Source organism: Chinchilla lanigera, unplaced genomic scaffold (genome assembly GCF_000276665.1).
Source record: "Chinchilla lanigera isolate Chin_1 unplaced genomic scaffold, ChiLan1.0 scaffold00015, whole genome shotgun sequence".
Lineage (NCBI taxonomy): Eukaryota > Metazoa > Chordata > Mammalia > Rodentia > Chinchillidae > Chinchilla > Chinchilla lanigera.
The window spans coordinates 8,790,368-8,809,207 of record NW_004955416.1 but is presented as its reverse complement, the minus strand read 5'-3'; the positions used below and the strand labels follow the sequence as shown (position 1 = coordinate 8,809,207).

Below are 18,840 nucleotides of genomic sequence, written 5' to 3'. Positions count from 1 at the left end.
ATATATATATATATAAATATATATAAATATATAATATATATATGTTATATATAATGTGAATCTGGTTTATTTCACTTATGAGTACGGTCCCAGGTTGCATCCATTTACCTATAAAGATCTTAAGTGTATCCTTCTTTATGACTGAGTAATAAAAGTCCATTATATGAAAATACCACATCTTTTTTAGTACATTCCTCAGTTAATGGGCATTTGGGTTGTTTCCAAGATCTACTACAAATTGTGCTGCTATAAGCAAGGGTGCACATATATCACTGTGGTGTGAAGTTTTTAATTCTTCTGGAAAGATACTCAGAAAGAGAATAGCTGGATTGAATGGGACCTCTAATCCTAGTGTTTTGAGGAATCTCCCCACTGATTTCCACAGTGGTTGCACTAGTCTACAGTGGAGAAGTGTTCCTTTTTCCCCACAGTCCCTTGAGCATTTGTTGTTGGTTAATTTCTTGATGATAACCATTCTTTCTGGGTTGAGATGGAATCTCAGTGTTGTTTTAATTTGCATCTCTTGAATGACCAATGATGTTGAATATCATTGGTTTTTTGATATATTTATTTGCTGTTTGTATTTCTTCATCTGAGAAGTATGTATTTATCTCAGATGCCCATTTTTGGACTGAGTCTTTAAATTTTGGAGGTCTGATTTTTTTTATTTCTTTATATGTTTTTTTGTTTGTTTGTTTTTCTCCGGTACCGGGGATCGAACTCACGACCTTGCACTTGCCGGGCAGGTGCTGTGCCGCTGAGCTAAATCCCCAGCCCCTTATTTCTTTATATGTTCTCAGTAGTAACCCTCTGTCTGAGGAACAGCTGACAAACATTTTTCCCACACTGTGGGTTGTCTCTTCACTCTGTTGGTGGTTTCTCTTGCTGTGCAAGAGCTTTATAATAAGGTGAGATCCCAGTTGTTGATTCTTTGTGGTAGTTCCTGTGTGATCGGGGTTTTATTTATATAGTCTTTGCCTACACCAGTGTCTTCAAGAGTTTCACCTATTCTATCTTCCAGCAGATTTAATGTTTCTGTTTTAATATTTAGATCTTTGATCCATTTCAAATTAGTTTAGTGCATAGTGAAAGGTATGGGTTCAGTGTTAATCTTCAGCATGTGCAAAGCCAATTTTTCCAGCACCATTTATTAAGTAGGCTACCTTTCTTCCAGGGAATGTATGTGGCATAATTGTCATAAATGAGGTGGCTGAGTATGTTGAGTTGTTTCTACATCTTCTTATCTGTTTCATTGATCTTTGAGTGTTTTTTTGCCAGTACCATGATGTCTTTATCACAGTAGCTTTATAGTATAATTTCAAATCGGGGATTGTGATGCCCCTTCCTTGCCTTTGTTGCCCAGAATTACCTTTGCTATTCTAGGTATCTTCTGGTTCCAAATGATTTTTAGGATTGTTTTCTCTAATTCCATGGGATATGTATGCTATTGGAATTTTGACCGGAATTACATTAAATCTGTATAACAGTTTTGGAAGTATGGCCGTTTTTACTATATTGGTTCTTCCTACCAAAGAATAAGGGATCTCTTTCCATTTTCTGATATCTTCTTTAATCTCCTTTTTCAGAGTACCATAGTTTTCAATGCAGAGGTTTTTTACATCCTTCATTAGATTGATTCCTAGGTATTTCATATCTTTTTGGATGCTATTGTGAAAGGTATTTTTTCCCACATTTCTCTCTCAATGAGTATAGGAAGGCTTTTGATTTTTGAGTGTTGACTTTGTGTCCAGCTACACTACTGAATTTAATTATTAAGTCTAGCATAAATTATTACTTTTAAAGGTGATTTTGTTATTCATGGACATTTATTAAGAGGAAGAAATATGAGATATATCATGAAGGTAGATGTATGCTTATAGCATCTTTTGCTTTACTAAATTTTTAAATTTATGTCTATTAAAATAAGGAAATATTTCCCTATTGGCTTCTAGGTTTTTTGAGCCATGTTTAGGAAGATTCTCCCCACCCAATACTATATAAGTATTCTCTAATACTTTACTGTAAATTATATCTTGTTTTAATGATGAGATAATACCCCGAGACTTATTTTTGTGCAGATATAAAATCAAGATCTAACTTCATTTTACTCTAAATGGTAAGAAAGTTTTTTCCAATAATGGATAGTCCATCCTTTCACTATTGACTCAAACTACTTTTGTGTAGTGCCCTAAAATGTCCAAACACAGAGGGCCACTCCCCCAGCTCTGCTGTGTTTACAGGAGTACTGGGACCCACAGGTTGGTGGTAAAGCACAAAGCCCTTTAGAAAAACTGAAGCAGGAGAGTGGCAGGTGAGAGGATGTGACCAAGCTTCAGCCAAGTGTGAGCAGGCGAAGCCATAAGAGGCAGAGCTGCAGCCAGGAGGGACATGGACAGGTCCCCAAGGCCCCTGAGGATCATCTTATTGGCTTCCCAGGACAGCAGAACCCACTGAGCTGCCGAGAGAAGTGTGATTCTCCACATCTATCTCCCAAGGCCAGCAGGCTGCTGGCTGGTGAAAGCAGCTCCTGGTCAACCATCCTGAGAGCCAGGTCATAGGCCCTGGGGACACAGCTACCTCTGCCGAGGTCCCAGGTTATCTGGGAGCAGGGCTGTGGGGTGGAGAGGGGCTCAGTCCCTTCATCGGTTGCAGAACAGTCAGAAGGAAAGGGCAGCTGGGAAATGCGGCTGGGACCAGCCATTGTGTGCCCATTTGGAGTCACTGGGTAGGAGTAGGGGCTTTGCACAGCCCTCCCTTTGTCACTCTGTCATGGGGACATCGTGCCTTTCTCATCTCCCAGCGACTGCTGCCTTCCCCAGCATGTCCTCAGCCCTCTCCTGCACCACTTAGCGTCCATGCTGTACCACTGGCCATTTCATCCACCCCCCTCTTCCTGAGCCTGGATGATATCTGCCTGAGAAGTCCTTCTTGGGCAGTCCTCCCCAAGGGGCCACACAGCAGGTGGGCAGTGACATTTACTGGTAGATAACCCAGCCTCAGTGAGAGGCTGCAAGCCCTCCAGCTCTGTCAGAGGCGCCTGGGAGGGTATGGAAGAAGTTTCCACCTGACCTCCTCTTCCTTAGCTTCCTACTCAACTTGATTTAATCCAACTAAATGAGAAAGCTGAGGCATTGAAGGTAAGGACATGGCCTAGAATGGATGGGGTGGGGTGAGGACTTGTGAGATGAGGTCCAAACACCAGGCCTTGGGAATTCTTAGAGCTTGGAGCTTGCCCTGGGCCTGTCTGATGGAAAGGTGGGGGAATGGAGGGAATGGAGGACAGCGAGGCACTTGCAGAACAGCACAGTGCTGTGGATCAGGTTGTCACCGCAGTTCCTGGATTCAGATGCCACCTCCTCCATGAAGCCTTTCAGTCAGCCTCCAGGAACCAGCTTTCCATCTTCTGTGCTCCCCGTCCAGTTCTTGGTTGATGACAGAATTCTGTAAACTACAGATCTTTACAAATATGAAGGATGTCTGTGATCATTTGAGGATGTTCCCTGTCCCCACAGGGAGACCTCAACCTCAGAGCCTCTGATGGACTAGACTCATTTGGTCCCAGCTAGTCTGTAAGTGGCTTCAAGCCTGACATTTCCTCTCTAGTAGCATGTATACAGTAAGTGCTCACTAGGTGCATGAGCTAAGTTGAATTTGTGTAGTTGACTGGATATGGGTGCTACATTTGTGTCCTTAGCAGGGTAGGGAGGGGATCTTTGAGGGTGGCAGGCTGAGGCTCTGTCCCCTCTCCCAAGGTCCAGGCCCAGGAAGAGGTTCTGCAGAGCCCACCTGCATTTGGCTCAAGCTGCCCTGCATTCAGATCTCACCCTGGGTCCCATAAAATCACTCCTATCTATGAGCCAGAAAAGCCGGTTGTGGGGCCTCAGGCAAGAACTGAGGCAGGAAACTCCCAGCGTAAGAGTCGGGCAGCCAAGCCAGCAAACCTGCCCTTATCCATCCCAAATGAGCCAACCACCAGGCCAGAGATAAGAATCATCCACACAGGGCAGGGCGGTACAGCGCATCCTTCGAGCTACAGGGGCTGAGCCTGCCCTCTCCCTACTCAGCCTCCCAGGAGGTGGGGCAGAGGCAGCTGCCCTGGACCCTCTGCTGACCACATCAGCTGATTGTTTTCTTTCTTCCTCCTCTAATGTAGGGATCCTGTCTTTGCCTCTTAGGTGGTCCCTGGTCACAGTTTCTGGGGCACCAAGCCATGGGACTGAAGTGGAGTTAGGATGGAGGGTGCCTCCCCCAGTGGATATCTGTGAGTCATGGCCTTGGTGAGCTGGAGAGCCAGGGGCTTCTCAAGCCATGAAAGTCCAGCATCCTCTTCTTACCACCGCTGTGCCCTTGGGCAGCCCACTCATTCTGAGCACTGGAACTGCAAACTGCTACTAGCCACAGCCAGAGCCCCTGCTAGGTCTGAATTTCTAAGATATGCAGATAGTGGTTCCTTGGTAATGAGAGATCTCAGACAGGAGCCCCACCTGCTACCCTCCTTAGCCACTCCCTGGGCCATGCCAGCCACTGCCAAGAGGTAGCCAGGAGGGTGGAGCTCTGAGTCACAGTATAAGTTCCTGATCCTGCCACCCAGCTAGAGAGCCGCCACGATGCTGCAGAGGAAGATACCTGCCTGGATCTCCCACTCTGTGCTAGACCCACACCACACAGAAGATAGTGAGTGTTCGGCCACCCGGCCCTTTAAGGTGAGGTTACAGGGCTGAAGACTGCAGGCCAGGGGCATGGCCAGGAGGTGAGGGGCAGGGGCAAGGGCTGGAGCTGAGGACAGGTGTCAGGTGACCTGAAGGGGTATGGGTCTGGCACACACCGGGGCTTTGGCTCACAAACCTCTACCTAGCACTGGAGGAAATGGTTTAGCCCAGTTGGGGCCAGGGCCCTTGGGCAGACCCCCAGCTGAGAGTACCCAAAAGCTTTACAGGGCCCCATGCAGTGCCTCGGGGCCATCCTGGGGCCAGGCCAACACCCAGGATAGTACGCAGTACTCAGTACTACAGAGAGGATCCAGACCTGTACTGGTGGTTTTGTGGGTTTCAATTCTGTGGACATCCTGGGCTTGTAGGCTGTGGGAGTGTGTGGTGTGTGGTAAGAACCGGTTGCACTGCTGATCTGTTACCACTAGCTGTAAAACTGTCAGCCTAGGTTCATCATCAAGAATCCTGGGTCCAGGTGACTCCTCCCAGCCTCACAGGGAGACCCTGGGTTCATGGATCAGGCTACTAGCACCTGGGCCAACTCTCCCTTGGTTTCCCTGTCTGGGAAATAAGGAGACCTTAGTTTCCCACCTGACCATAGGCACATCGTAGGGAGGACTGTCAGGGAGGTCCCTGAGGGCAGCAACTTTCTTATCACCCTAGCCCCACCCACACTAAGTCACTGAAGGAGCTGAGTGATGCCCAAAAAGGTTTTTGTCCCTGCAAGTGGGAGATGGAGACCCTGTTTAGTCTTCAAAGAAGGAGGGAGGGGACCTCCACACTACATGGTGACAGTTGGCCTCGCTTCCCTGACAGGACAGACAGCACTTCTGGGTGAGCCAAGCTCTCCCCACGGTGCCAGAAGGGCTCTAGTGGCACTTGTTCCTGCCTTTCTGGTCTTCCTGAGCTTTCAGGAACTTGGGGCAGGAACACTCTTCCACAGAGGGGACTGAGCCCAGCTTGAAGGGTGTGGTGAAGCAGCTAAGGGCCGAAGCCTGCAGTGTGACTCCAGGGACCTCCACTGGCTGCTCTGGTCCCTCTCCAGTCCTGGAGGGGCCGTGTCACTTGGTGCTGGGACTTCTTGCTCTGACTACTCACTCATCCTGAATAATAGAGAGTAAAGAAGCCCCGGGGGCCCCTCCCAGATGACCTCTAGTCTGGGATGTTGCTCAGATAATGGGGACCGCTTCCAAGGTCCCAAATGTTCCCATCTCAAAGATCTCCTTGTAGGGAGAGGGCTCATGTATTCTGGAAGATGTGACCAGGCTCATTTGAACTCTGGCACAGTGTTTCAGGGAGCCAGTTGCTATGCCCAGCTCTCTAAGGAGGAGGAGGTGGCATCACCTGCCAGTCCTGCCCTGAGATGCCCCAAGGAGGGCAGCTGTCTTCCCCTCTCTGGGAACCCTACCTCATGGGCTAAGCTGGTGAGGAGATGCCTGGCCTGAATAAGCGTCCAATCCACAACTTCTGAAACCTGGTGACCAGACCTCCCCCTCCCCCACTGCCACCGTGGAGTCTGTCTGTAACTAACAACTCTTTGGACCAATTTGTGGTGACAGCTGACTCTTGGGTGCAAGGAGAGTCCTGACTTGGGAGTCGAGGGGTTTATTCCTGCCTCTGCCATTAACCAGTCTAACCTATGTCCTGGAGCAGGCCAGTGTTGATCTAGAGTGGGCGGAACCAGCCTCCAGGTGTCTGGACAGCATACTGGCAAGGCAGGTGGATGCGACCCACACCTGGGTCCTGAAGCCTGGCTCTGCTGCTTGCTGATGTGCCAGCCTGTGTGAGATGTAATTTCCCTAAACGTGGTCTTCTCCGTGAAGCAAGGATGATAACACCTCCCTCCAAGGCCGCCTGGAGGATTGGCACACAGTGCAGAGGCAGAGCCAGGCACGCTGGGGGAGAGTAATCGCTTTTATTCCCCACCTCCATCTTCCCAGATGTCATATCTATAACGTTGGGCTGGGAAGAGGCAGCACTGAACTTTGTAATATCCTGTCCCGAGACTCTAGGTGATGCCACTTTACCATGTGAGCCGTGAAGGTCCTCAGTCCTGAGCAGTTCTCACAGGGAAAGTGGGATACCAGCGAGGTCAAGCTTAAAGGTCAAAGCCAGAGAGGAGGTTGGGACTGTGTGTGTCTACAGCCTGAGCAGTGGCTTTTCTCTCTCACATGGCTTCGCAGAGAACTGCTGCCCAGCCCTCCTCTGTGGCACCACAGACAGATTGTTCCAGTGGCCGGGTACACCTCTGGGCTGTTTGCTGAAGTTCCTGCTGTGACTTCCATACACCCTGCTCCTCACCCCAGGCTCTGTCCTATGCCCCATGAAATGAAGGATTATCTCAGTCCCTACCCCAAGGCTGCACCCAAGTGGCTTAGTACCTGATCATGCCTGTTATTAAATATTCTGACTCTCATCCTGATATCCAAGCTCAGCTAAGGCAACCTGTTTCAGGAATGGGCTTGTCCAAAAATCCCTGAAGTACTGATCCTTACCACACAAGGGGCTCCATAAACTTGGGTTCCACAATCGCACTGGTTTCTGGACCCCATCTGCATGTGCATAGACCTTGTGCTGGGCTCTAGGGAAGCTGTCTATTATAGACCAGTTACCTCGGGGCCATGAATTTTTGGTCATATCTAGCACCAGTCCTATGGAGCTGTTTTATGAGGATCAAAATGTACACATTCTTTCTGAGCCAAGACCATTTTTCTTGAAATATACCTGGGTCTAGAACTAATTACCCATGGTCCTACTTCCTTCCTCCCAGCACGATCCTCTGCAGTCTCTTCAAAACCCTTCCAGGCTCTGTCTCTATTGGCAAAATGTCAGCGTACTTTTTGGAGTACTTCAAAACTGGTCTCCCCTGAAAATTGCTGAGAAAGTGTGATCTAGGGCTCAGGGGAGGCCACAAAGGAGGCCTCTGTGCAAGCTAGAAAATAAGAACTTTCTCAAGGACCCTGATGCTATGGCACGCTCTGGGTGTCCAAAAAAGACAGTGATCATGGAAGGTGTCAGTAGAGATGCAGGTAACAGAAGCAGAGGCGGCAGGACTACCAGTTTGGGGCTTACTTGGGGGCTTTAGAGGCATTCTTGGTGGGAAAAAAAGGCTGTCAAGAACACTGGTTCTAAGAGATAGAGATCAAGGGAGAGGAGAAGAGAGGGCAAGTGACATCTCTCTTCATGTTTGCTAAGGGTCACTTAAGTAAGATGAGCAGACAGCAGTGTTTCTGAGCACAGGTTTGAGAACTAGAGTTCAATTCAAACTCAGGTTCCTCTGATTCTGTGAAAGGACTGAACCCCAGATTCTCCATCCATAAAGTGAGGCTGATAGTAACTGCTTCACGGCATAGTTGTAAGGATTAAGCAAGATAATCTTCGGAGCATATATACACAGCACATGCCACATGGGAGACCCCCAGTGGGTGACTGCTGACGTTGCCTGTGTTGTTGCAGAGTTAGAGCAGGAAAAAATGATGCATCCCATTGGAGGTATGGAGGTTCAGTGACAAGGCAGAACGTTTCCCAGGAGGCAGGAGACCTTGAATGAAGTTGCCGGGAAAGCTATGCATACTCCTTCCCTTCTAGAGCAGACCCTAAAGGAATCATGCTGGGCCTCTGGCAGCCCCTCCTGAAGACAGAGAAAGGCCATGATGGCTGAGAAGACCCGGGCCTTGGGCTCAGAGTCCTGCTGCATTAGGGATGTCCCCAAGGACAGACCTTCGCTTGGGCTGAGACTTTTCACCTCCCGCTGGGATTCCAGGTGCCCCCTGAGAAAGTGGGCAATAGGACCTGGTTTGCCAGGGCTGTGCTCCTGCTGAAAGGTGATTCCTGCCTCCTCACCAGGCCATATCAGGGCCCACTCTGCCCAGGTAGGAAGTGAGAGATGAAGAGCCCAGAGGGTCCTAGACTAGGACCTAGTCTAGAGGGTCTTGCCTAGCTTACAGGGTTCTGCCAAAGGCCGTAGGCATATGTCCAGAGCCAGAAGACAAACCAGGTGTATGGCCTTGGCCCATGTCACAACCCTCATAACAGAATGCTGTTAGAACAAGTTGTTGAGTGTGAATTACAGCCCAGAGTTAACCCACAAAAGGAATCCTTGGGCTGTGTGCAACCATCAGCCTGATGGTTGTTTGGGTGTTAGGCAGTTATTGGTGAGATGAGGGGAAGAGACCCAGACAGTTACATGTCTATCTCAGGGACAATATAACTTAGCAGTCCCACAAATCTCTGTCTATTGCTGCTGGTTAAAACCAAGCCCCACAAAAGTCTGGAGGGACAGACAGCAAAGTAATAATGATTATCTCTGAGTGGTGGGATTATGGGCACTCTTTCTTCTACCTTTAAGTTTTTCTGCAAACTTTGGTACTATTTAAACAGAGCAAAATTGCATTTCTGAATAAAGCACAAAGTGGTTCTAGCTTCACAGAGCTCCTACAGTGTGCTGGCAGGCACACTGGCACCAGAAGAGTCAGTGGCATCTATGCAGGCTCGGGTTAGGAGTGGACAGTGACAGAAATGCTTTGCAATTGCCAGATAAAGAGGAGCTGGTGAGGCAGGGAGAGGTGGTTTCAGGAATCTGGCAGGCACAAAGTAACAGGGCCCAGGGAAGACAAAATTGGGCCAAGGAAAGGTGGTGAGTGGGGCTTATGAGAGCCACTCCCACTGTACCCACTGTGGGCCTAAGGAAGGGTGGAGCTTACTTGAGGGCTATAGCTTGAGATGATGGCAGGGTTCTCAGGACATGATCAGAACAAAAAGAGGAGCAGGACTCCGGGTATGTCAGCACACCCAGCCGTTAGGACAACACTATGGGAGAGGAAGGGTCTCAGGGGTTAGCAATACCAGCAGAGGCATCTGATAGGAATCAGTCATCAGATTGAGGGTTACTTACGCTCTTGGCATCATGAAAGAGAAGCCATTGCAGAACAGCCAGTCTTCACAAGGGTCAATTGCAAGATGCAGTGAAGAAGAAAGGGGCATTGTTCACTGGGACAGAGAAATTCAGGACCAGAATGACTGGGGAAGGTGCAGATCCTGGGCTGGAGCTAAGCACCAGGGTCGTGGTAGTGGGTACCTGGCCTGAGGACCCTAGTGAGTAGGTATCTGTCACCCCTCCAGCCACACTATGCCTGCCTGAGCAAGATGCCATCTTGGGCAAGCAAGAAAGCGCTCTCTCCCTCCCTCCTCCCCTCCCTCCCTCCTTCTCTCTCTCTCTCTCTCTCTCTCTGTTATTCAGTGGAGAAGAAGAGTGAGAATACCTCAGGACTCCCTGTTGTTAGTATTCCCTCTGGTACTTGGGCCAGAACATTCATCCATTTATTCACTCATTTAATGAACATTGATTGAGCATCTGTATATCGGCGGAGGTGTGACGATAAAAACTAGAAGCGTCCCAGGCTTAGGAGCTTCCAGAATCTTCCAGGAAGGAAAGAAGACAGATACCCAAGCAAACTACAAGAGAGCATAGAGGTTGCTGTAATGCAAGTGAGCAGGGAGGTATGCATGGTGGGTATATTGTTCAGCTTTCCGTTGCTGGGACAAAAATTCTGAATAAACAATTTAGAAGAAAAAGGATTTATTTTAGCTCACAGTTTCAGAGGTTTCGGTCCATGGTCAGCTGACTTCAAGGCAGAAACATCATGGAGGAAGTGCATGTGGAGGAAAGCTGCCCACTCAGGGTAGCTGGGAAGCAGAGGCCAAGGGAGAAGCCAGAGAACAGACCAGATATAGTCCTCAAGCTTGTCCCCTGTGACCTACCCATACACACTAGAGTGTTTTGCTAATCTAGATGTCTCTCAAGCCATTAAGTTGACAATCAAGATTAACCATCACAGTTGGAGTCTCCTCGGGGGCACCGGCCTTTGGGTGATGCTTGAACCCTGTCCTCTCAATCCACAGGAGGGGCTGTCACCATGCCACCTGTTGACGGTGAGGGTCATCCGGATGAAAAACGTCCGGCAGGCTGATATATGTGAGTATCCTCACGTCTCTTCTCTCCTTCTCTGCTTGTGGGGCCTGGATGAGAAGAAACCCTGGATGGAGAAATGGTCAGGCGCGCGCAAGTGTGTGTGTGTGTGTGTGTGTGTGTGTGTGTGTGTGTGTGTGTACACGCATGTGGGAACACATATACACTCTCCACTATGATTGCATTGCATACTTCAAGGTTCACGTTATTTTCAACGGTCCTCCCTCTTACCATTACCTGGATACCGCTAGCCTTGCGAGTCCATGCCTACAACTGTCCCCCTGCTTTTCCCTCCCCACTTTCTCCTCCTCCTCATATCCATTTCCTGAAGCACCAGCTTCCCACACTCCTTGATCTTCCGCAAGTTTAGGGGAGAACCCATGATGTGAGGGTGAAATAAGAGATATCTTTGGGCATGTTGGGGTCAGCTACCAGACCTTCCCAGAGCCCTTTCTCAGTACAGGGATCCCAAGGTGGGTTGGGAACAGGGTGGGTGGGCGGGCATGCCTCCACAGCACAGAGCTCTGCAGTCCAGCCTCCTGGATGTTCAGGGACTTACCAGGCTGCTAGGCAGGGTTTCCCCTCTCCTTCCCCTTCATCCTAGTGCATGGCCAAGGGGGTTCTGCCTCAGGAAAAGATGAAGGAATCAGAGTAGGTGGGAAACCCCTCCACCTGAGATCAGCCTTCCCCAGGCTGCCCTCGCCTTGTCCCATCCACAGAGGAGGTGTGGTCCCTGAGGGAAGAAAGCTCTGTGTCCCTATCTGTGGCTGTGAGGCTGTCCCCACTCACTATGACCACACAGGAATGGCTCAAGGTCCACAGGATTCCCCAGGGACTGGAGAGGGCCAGAGGGGATGGAGAAACACAGAGACACAGAGCCACGATCCTGAGCTCACTCTTTTCTCTCTCTCTTTTTTTCTTTTTCTATTACTTCGGATTGAACCCAGGGCCTTCACACTGAAGGCTGTTTTTATTTTTTTTATATTTTGAGATAAATTCTCACTGCATTCCCCAAATTGGACCCAAACAGGATCATCTCACCTCATTTTCCCAGAGGGCTGGGATTATAGGCATGTGCCGTCACACCCAGCTCTGAGCTTATATTTTAACAAGAGAGACACCCATGTCCAGAGCAGTTGCAGAAAATAGAGATGGCATTTCGACCTTGTCACTACAGAACTTAGAGCCACAGGACACAGAGCTAGGAAGGCCAAGAAAGGGACATGGGGGCCTGGGATCTGAGAGGGGCAGTGTGCAGGCTTCCAGAGACCCAGGAGCCTGGTGTGGGAGAGGCTGTTTTGAGAGAAGATCTGTCTCCTGAGCCACTGCTATGGGCTGGGTCCAAACACCATGATCTTCCTGAGAACCTACAGGGTAGTTGTGGGAGGTCCATTTTGCACACAAGGGGTTAGTGGTTGCCTAAGGTGGAAGCAGTGTTCGGTTCCAGGCTTGGACAGGTGGAGAGATGAGCCAGGCCAGGGGAAGGAGGCTGAGACGGTGGAGAGGCCCGAGGCCAGGCAGAAGAGCCATCTGATGGTCTCTAAGTGTGGCTGCCTGAGTTCCCAAAGAAGGGATTGCATGACTTCCTGGGGCAGACAGTGCTGATGCACAGTGGCAGAGGCTGAGAGCTTGCGAAGTGGGGTGAGTGTGGAGGGTGGGGTGTGCGCAGAGCCCTGCATTCCCAGGCAGTGAGGGACCGAGCAGGATTCACACTGAGCCCGGGGTAGAGTGTCCAGGGCTCGTGCACACACCTCAAGCTTTGGCTTGTGTCACATAGTGGCTAGTCAGAGGGCCAGGAACCTTTCCTCAGGCTCCTTGGGGTTTTCTCAGCCTACCAATATGTGAGCCGAGGAGCCAGAACTGTCCCTTGCTCCTGGGCTGTGCCCTTCCTAAGGTGTGTCACCCGCTTACTACACCCCATCTTGGGTAAAGATTGCCCCTCCCCTGGGGAACAGCCCCAGCTCCACAGGCCCTCTGCCAGCTCCTCCTGAGGTGTGTCCATCCAGCCCCTAGAGCCACCTCGCCACGGGCGCTCACTCTGCATGCCTACACTTGCGCACCACACCTTCCCAGGGTCCTGTGCCCTTCCTTCTGCTTCTCCCTGCTCCACCTGTCCCGCAGAAAGTGGCAGGAGAGCCGCAGTCTGGCCCTACCAGGCTCCTCCTCGCCTCCCCCGACGCCCTCCGGTATGCAGCTGCCTTTGAGGGTCTTTGGGAACCTCCTTGTTATTTACGTTTTCCTCACTCCCCAAGGACCTAGAGGGCATTTGTGGCATCCGGGGTGCCAGTCCCCATCACATCGGGTGTTGACTCAGGGGGCAAGGCCTGGGCCATTTTGCTACCTTCCCTGGTTAGGTTGAGACTATCCCATTAGCTTTTTGGTCCTGGGTCACTCTTGCTCAAGACTGTTCCTTTCTAGCTTGAATCCAAAGTGATCTGCTCTCCAGTTTAGGCCTGTAACCTGTCTATAGCCATGTTTCCCAAGATTTTGGAGAGGCTAATGGCAGAGAGTACACAGAGCTTCAGGGATGAGCCCTTTGCCAAGAACTAAAAAAGCACATGAGCCAGCCCTGGGCCAGGAGTGGGAGACAGATCCAGAAACCTCCAGCCATCAAGAATTCTTATTGCTCTCGAAAACGCTAATTAAAACCCAGACCAGCACCTCAAGGAACATCAAGTAGGTGTCTCCATAGGTACTGGGGAGATGTGTCCTGAACATCCGAAAGATGATTGAGTCATCCCCGAAACCCACAATCCAAAACAGAGTACATGTCATTCTTATGACCAAGCCCTCTGTCACTCCATGGGAAATGAATACAAGAACCTGGAAATCCAGGAAATCCCAGAAACCAGGAAATCCCCAAGGTCCTAGAAATTCTCCGATTGGGTCACAACTGCTTTATCATTCCTCATGGCCAAAGCCATGGCCACTATCCTTATAGCCAGCTATGAGGATAAAGATGCCTGCCCTAATTGTCATCCAAGCCCTGGCTGATCCTTTCCATCACCCACCTCCCCAGGATTCCTGTCTCCTTATTCCCAACATTTTGTGTGTTGAGAGGTAGGCAATATTCTGCAATATAATGAAAATCAATGTTGTTAGTGTGGATGGATGTCTAATTAATCGTGTCTCTTCTAGGAGTATTTTTATCTTAATAAGAATTTAATTAAGCCTTAGGGCAAAATCCTGAGATTTTATTTAATGGGAGAATTTTAGGTATGGACTGATAATAGGTGACTTTTACAGGCGTGAAGGCCTTCACAGGGTCTATTAAGTTATGCATGTGCAGCAGGCCTTAAAGCCAACAGGTATAGAGCTGGTTGGTCCTGGCCTGCAGGCTATCACCATATAAGAAGCAGATTTGAGATGAATATTCCAAGCCCAGCAGGAAGGACTTATGTACAGGAAAAACCAAGGGAGGGCTCCAAGAGGATGAGCAGGTCCCTGGTGCAGCTCCCTGTGGGGAGAGCAATTAGACATCCAGACCTGCTTACCTGGATCTGCAGTGACTCAGTAGAATTTCATGGGTACTGACATAACCCTACAGCAGGAAGTTGAGATATTCATTCATCCATCCATTTATTCATTCAAAGACATCTAGTGAGTGCTAAAAACACATAGCATCCTGCCCCAGCCCTCTGGTGCTCACACAGTGACGGAGAAGCTGGAGGGTACCTGCTGTCACAATGCTGAGTAATGAGAACATCCCCAGGACAGGAGCAGGGACTCAGGGCCAGGAGGCATCTGGCCCACAGCTTGGCCCCAGGGAAGGTTTCCAGAGGAGCTTCCTTCTGAAACTAGAGGGGCCATCCAGGAGAGGAGAGGGCAAAGGAGAAGAGAGGGGTGTCCCAGGCAGAAGGACCAGTTCATGCAAAGTCCTGAAGGCAGCACAGTCTGGCAGCTCTGGAGACCTGAGAGATTGCCTTTGGTGTGGTGTACAAGGGCATTGTGTGCGTGCATGTGAGTGTGAATGTGCAAGTGATAGGATGGGATGGGAGACAGGGAGCGCAGTTGGAAAATGGCCCCAGAGACAATGGTGGCCTGCTCCAAGACTGTGGCAGTGCAGATGAAGGGGGCAGGGTTGAGAGGTGAAGCTCGAAGAATTCAGTGTGAGAGCTGAGGGGTGCGCAGGTTTCTGGCTGGGTTTCCCATGCTCCAGCGAGATGAGCAGGTTGGGCACAATGGCCCAGCCCTCAAGTTGTTCGGAGTGGTGGGGATAGGCGGCAATGGGTGGGGAATCTTTTTCTTCTGATTCTGCTGAGCTTGGTCATTCTTTCTGCCTGGATTAGACGATTATTATGACACCTAAAGGACTGTGTTATCTCACCTTTATTCAATGGTTGCGCATTCCTATTCACCGAATGGTGAGCTCTCAAAAATCAGGAGTAAAATCAGAAGCCAGGAATGCCTGGTTACTTCGCCAGCTTTCAGAATGTGACAGTGTAGACTGAGTTGGTCCTGGGGGACAGTCCTGGCAATGCTCTTATTAATGATTATTAATAGTAATCAACTACTCTGGATCAATCCTATCAGTATGGAATGCCCATCCAAACCAGCTTTACCATCTAGACCCGGAAACTGCTGATTGTTACCATTCTCTACAACCTGGTGTGTACCCTGAGATTTACCTCAGCAGATTATTGAGAGACTGACAGACAGACCTGGCACTTTCTCCCTCTGCTGAGGCAGAACAGAGGAGCAAAGACGGGCTCCTACTCCTCCATATCCCTTCTGCTGCTCCAACCAGAAGACTCAGGAGGCTTCCTTGCTTCATCTCTTCCTTCCTTCCTTCCCTCCTCCTCCCCACCACTCTTCCTCTTTCCTCTTCTTCCTCTTCTTCTGCTTCACCCCATTTTCTTTCTCTTCTTTTTTCTCCCCTCCCTCTCTTCCTCCTCCTCTCCCTAGAATAGGGCCTTGCTATATTACCCAGGCTGGCCTAGAACTCACAGCCTTCCTTCAGCCTCCATAGCAGCCAGGAATATAGGCATATAACACCATGCCCACCTCCTTTCCATTTTGAAAATGTCTATTGGGGCCAAAGCCTTTGATCTTTCTTCAGGGCATATAGAACTTGAAAAAAAAAAAAGTACTTGGTAACAGGTATGAGGGTTGCCTTGTGCTGGGAGACCAGGGCAGGTGCGAAGAACCTAGCAGGGTGCCTGTGAGGCACTGAGCCCTGTGGGGATGGTGGCCTCTGCTGACAGCTTGTTTCCACGAGGGCCTCCATGCCCAGCTCACTGCAGGCTGTGCTCCCCTCACATCCCCTCATCTTCTCCTCAGCTCAGAGGAAGAGATGGGCCCTGATTTCATTTCCCTGGTGCTAAAGCAAGAAGTAAACCAGATGCTTTGGGCTGGTCTTCCAGATCTTGTCCTGACAGAGGGCAAATTATGTGGTCGTAGCTTGTCCCAAAGCAGTAGGAATTTGCTCAGAGCCTGGGGTGTCCCTGTGAATGGTCGGGGTCCTGATCCCCTCTGTGAAATGTGCAGCCTGCGGTCTGTGACCTTCTCGGGGCCTTAGGGCAAGAGCATCTGCAGAGCTGAGCCCTGAGGTGGGAGAGGCCCTGCAGCTGAGAGGACCTCGCTCTGGAAGACTTGTCTGAGCCTGCGCTCTCTGCTCTCTGAACTTGGGCCGGCTCCTCTCCCTCTCCTCAACCCTTGTCTTCCTCGGACAGTGAGCCAAACAGACTGCTTTGTGAGCCTCTGGCTGCCCACTGCCTCTCAGGAGAAACTGAGGACCAGGACCATCTCCAACTGCCCAAACCCAGAGTGGAATGAAACCTTCAGCTTCCACATCCAGAGCCAAGTGAAGGTGAGCACCGACCCAGCGCCTGTCCGCCCGCCTGTGGCTCTGCTCCCCCTCACCTGTGTGCCCCTCTCGTTCTTGCGGGTCCTTCTTTTGCCCGTTTGTTTTTCTTTCTACCTGCTTCTTCCCTCCCAGCCTGTATTCCTCCTCATCCAGGACTTCCCTCTGCTTACGTCATGTGTGTCCCTCTCCGAAGACAAACATGATCGCATCAGTGTCCATTTGTCCATGGGGGAATAGGCCTAACAGTCTATCCTCCTACCTTCTTTCTGATCCCTCTTGCCCTTCTATCGAATTGCTGGTTCTGGGTCTCTTGCCCCAGAACAGATTGTGTTTCCAGTACCCTTCAGAGCCTGTTCCAAGAAGGAGACTCACAGAGGGGAAGAACAATTCTTTTAACACATCCAAGCTTATTCTATTAACTACTGCAGTCAAAGGTTCATCTGTTTCCAATCAGAGAGTTTCTCTCTCTTAAATCCTTTTCTGACTATGTTATTTTTTCCAATTCCTCGAGTGTATGTTCTTTTGCTTGTTGAGTTGTTGTTATATGGTTTTAATCCTCTTCAGATATATGATAATTCTCCTGAGGGAGAATTCTCTCTTGAGTGTCCTATGGTGTGACGACCTCAGCAGAGCACCCTTAAGATAAATCAGGCCTCATGGTAGAGGCATCAAACCCAGTCTTCAGGCACTTGAAACCTCATGGCTCCAGATGACTACCTCCTTTTTAAAAAGAAATTAGTACACATTTGTAGTACATGTTTACATTCATTATGTGGAGTTGGTACATGTACATATCTTACTTCCTCTTTTCACACCTTAATTCCTTCTCTCCCTCTCTCCCCCTCTCTCCATCTCTTGATTCCCTTCCCTTTGAGATAGCTCTATCTCCCTGGTTCCTATTATCTATCTTTTATTTTCCTTTTGACTTAAAATTTGGGTTTCTCATGTGAGAGGAACCATGTGATATAAGCTTGTGTGTCTGGTTTATTTCACTTAACATTATGGTCTCAAGGTGCATCCATTTTCCTACAAATGATTCAAGTTTATCTTTCTTTATGGCACAGTAGTACTCCATTGTATGTAAATACATTTTCTTTATCCATTCATCTACTGTGGACATATAAGCTGCTTCTAAGAATTAGATATTATGAATCGTGCTGCTATAAACATAGATAGCCATGTATACCTGTAGTATAGTGTTTTTAATTCTTTTGGAAAGATACCTAGAAGGGTAATAGATGGGTCAAATGGAATTTCTAGTTTTAGTTTTTTTAGAAATTTCCATACTAATTTTCATAGTGTTGTACTAGTTTACATTCCCACCAAGAATGTACATGGGTTCCTCCCCACTGCAACCTCACCAGCATTTGTTATTATTTGATTTCTTGATGGTGGACATTCTGACATTCTGGGAGAAGATGGAATTTGTGTTATTTTAATTTGCTTTTCTCTAATGGCCAGTGATGTTGAGCATTTCTTCATGTATTTATTGGCCATTTGTACTTCTTCTTCCTTGAAGTATCTACTCATTTCATTTGCCTGTTTTTTATTGGGTCTTTTATTTTGGGGAGTCTATTTTTTCTGGGTTTTTCATATATTTGAGATATTAGTCCTCTCAGAGGAACAGCTGGCAAAAATTTTTTCCCCACTCTGCAGATAATCTTTTTTTTTTTTTTTTTTTTTTTGTAGTAGGAATCAAATTCAGGATCTTGCACTTGCCAGGCAGGTGCTGTGCCACTGAGCTATATCCCTGGACACTGCAGGTAGTCTTTTTACTCTATTGGTTGTTTCTTTTTCTGTACAGAAGCTTTTTAATTTGATATGATCCCATTTGTTGATTCTTGGAACTATTTCCTATGCAGTTGGAATTCTGTTCAGAAAGACTGCCTATGCATCTGACTTTAAGAGTTTTTCCTATTTTATTGTCCATCATGTTATTTCTGTTTTAACCTTTAGTCCTTTGATCCATTTTGATTTTAGTTTAGTACATGGTTAGAAATATGAGTAGAGCAATCTTCTACATGTGCAGAGCCAGTTTTCCCAGCAGTATTTATTAAAGAGGCTATCTTTCCTCCAGTGTGTGATTTCGGCCTCTTTGTCAAAGATAAAAATGTCAATATGCTTGGAGTTGTTCCTGGATATTCTATTCTGTTCCATTCATCCTTGCATCTGTTTTTATGCCAGTACCATGCTGTTTTTACACTATAGCTTTGTAATATAACTTCAAGTCCTGAATTGTGATGCCTCCTACTTTGCTTTTCTTACCCAAGATTGCTTTTACTATTCCAGATCTCTTATACTTCCACATGAATTTTAGGATTATTTTCCCCAGTTCTATGAAGAACGCTGTTGGTATT

The 18,840-nt window shown here is 48.5% G+C and overlaps 1 protein-coding gene across 3 annotated transcripts in view; it reads left to right on the top strand.

The window, feature by feature from the left end:
* Pla2g4e (phospholipase A2, group IVE) overlaps nt 1-18,840 on the top strand; it is a 60,565-nt gene that overhangs the window by 16,977 nt on the left and 24,748 nt on the right. For all 3 annotated transcript variants that reach the window (XM_005381321.1, XM_013512526.1, XM_013512528.1), the window contains 2 exons: nt 10,611-10,683; nt 16,350-16,486. In XM_005381321.1, coding sequence (XP_005381378.1) covers nt 10,611-10,683; nt 16,350-16,486 — 210 coding nt within the window. The remainder of the gene's footprint in view (nt 1-10,610; nt 10,684-16,349; nt 16,487-18,840) is intronic.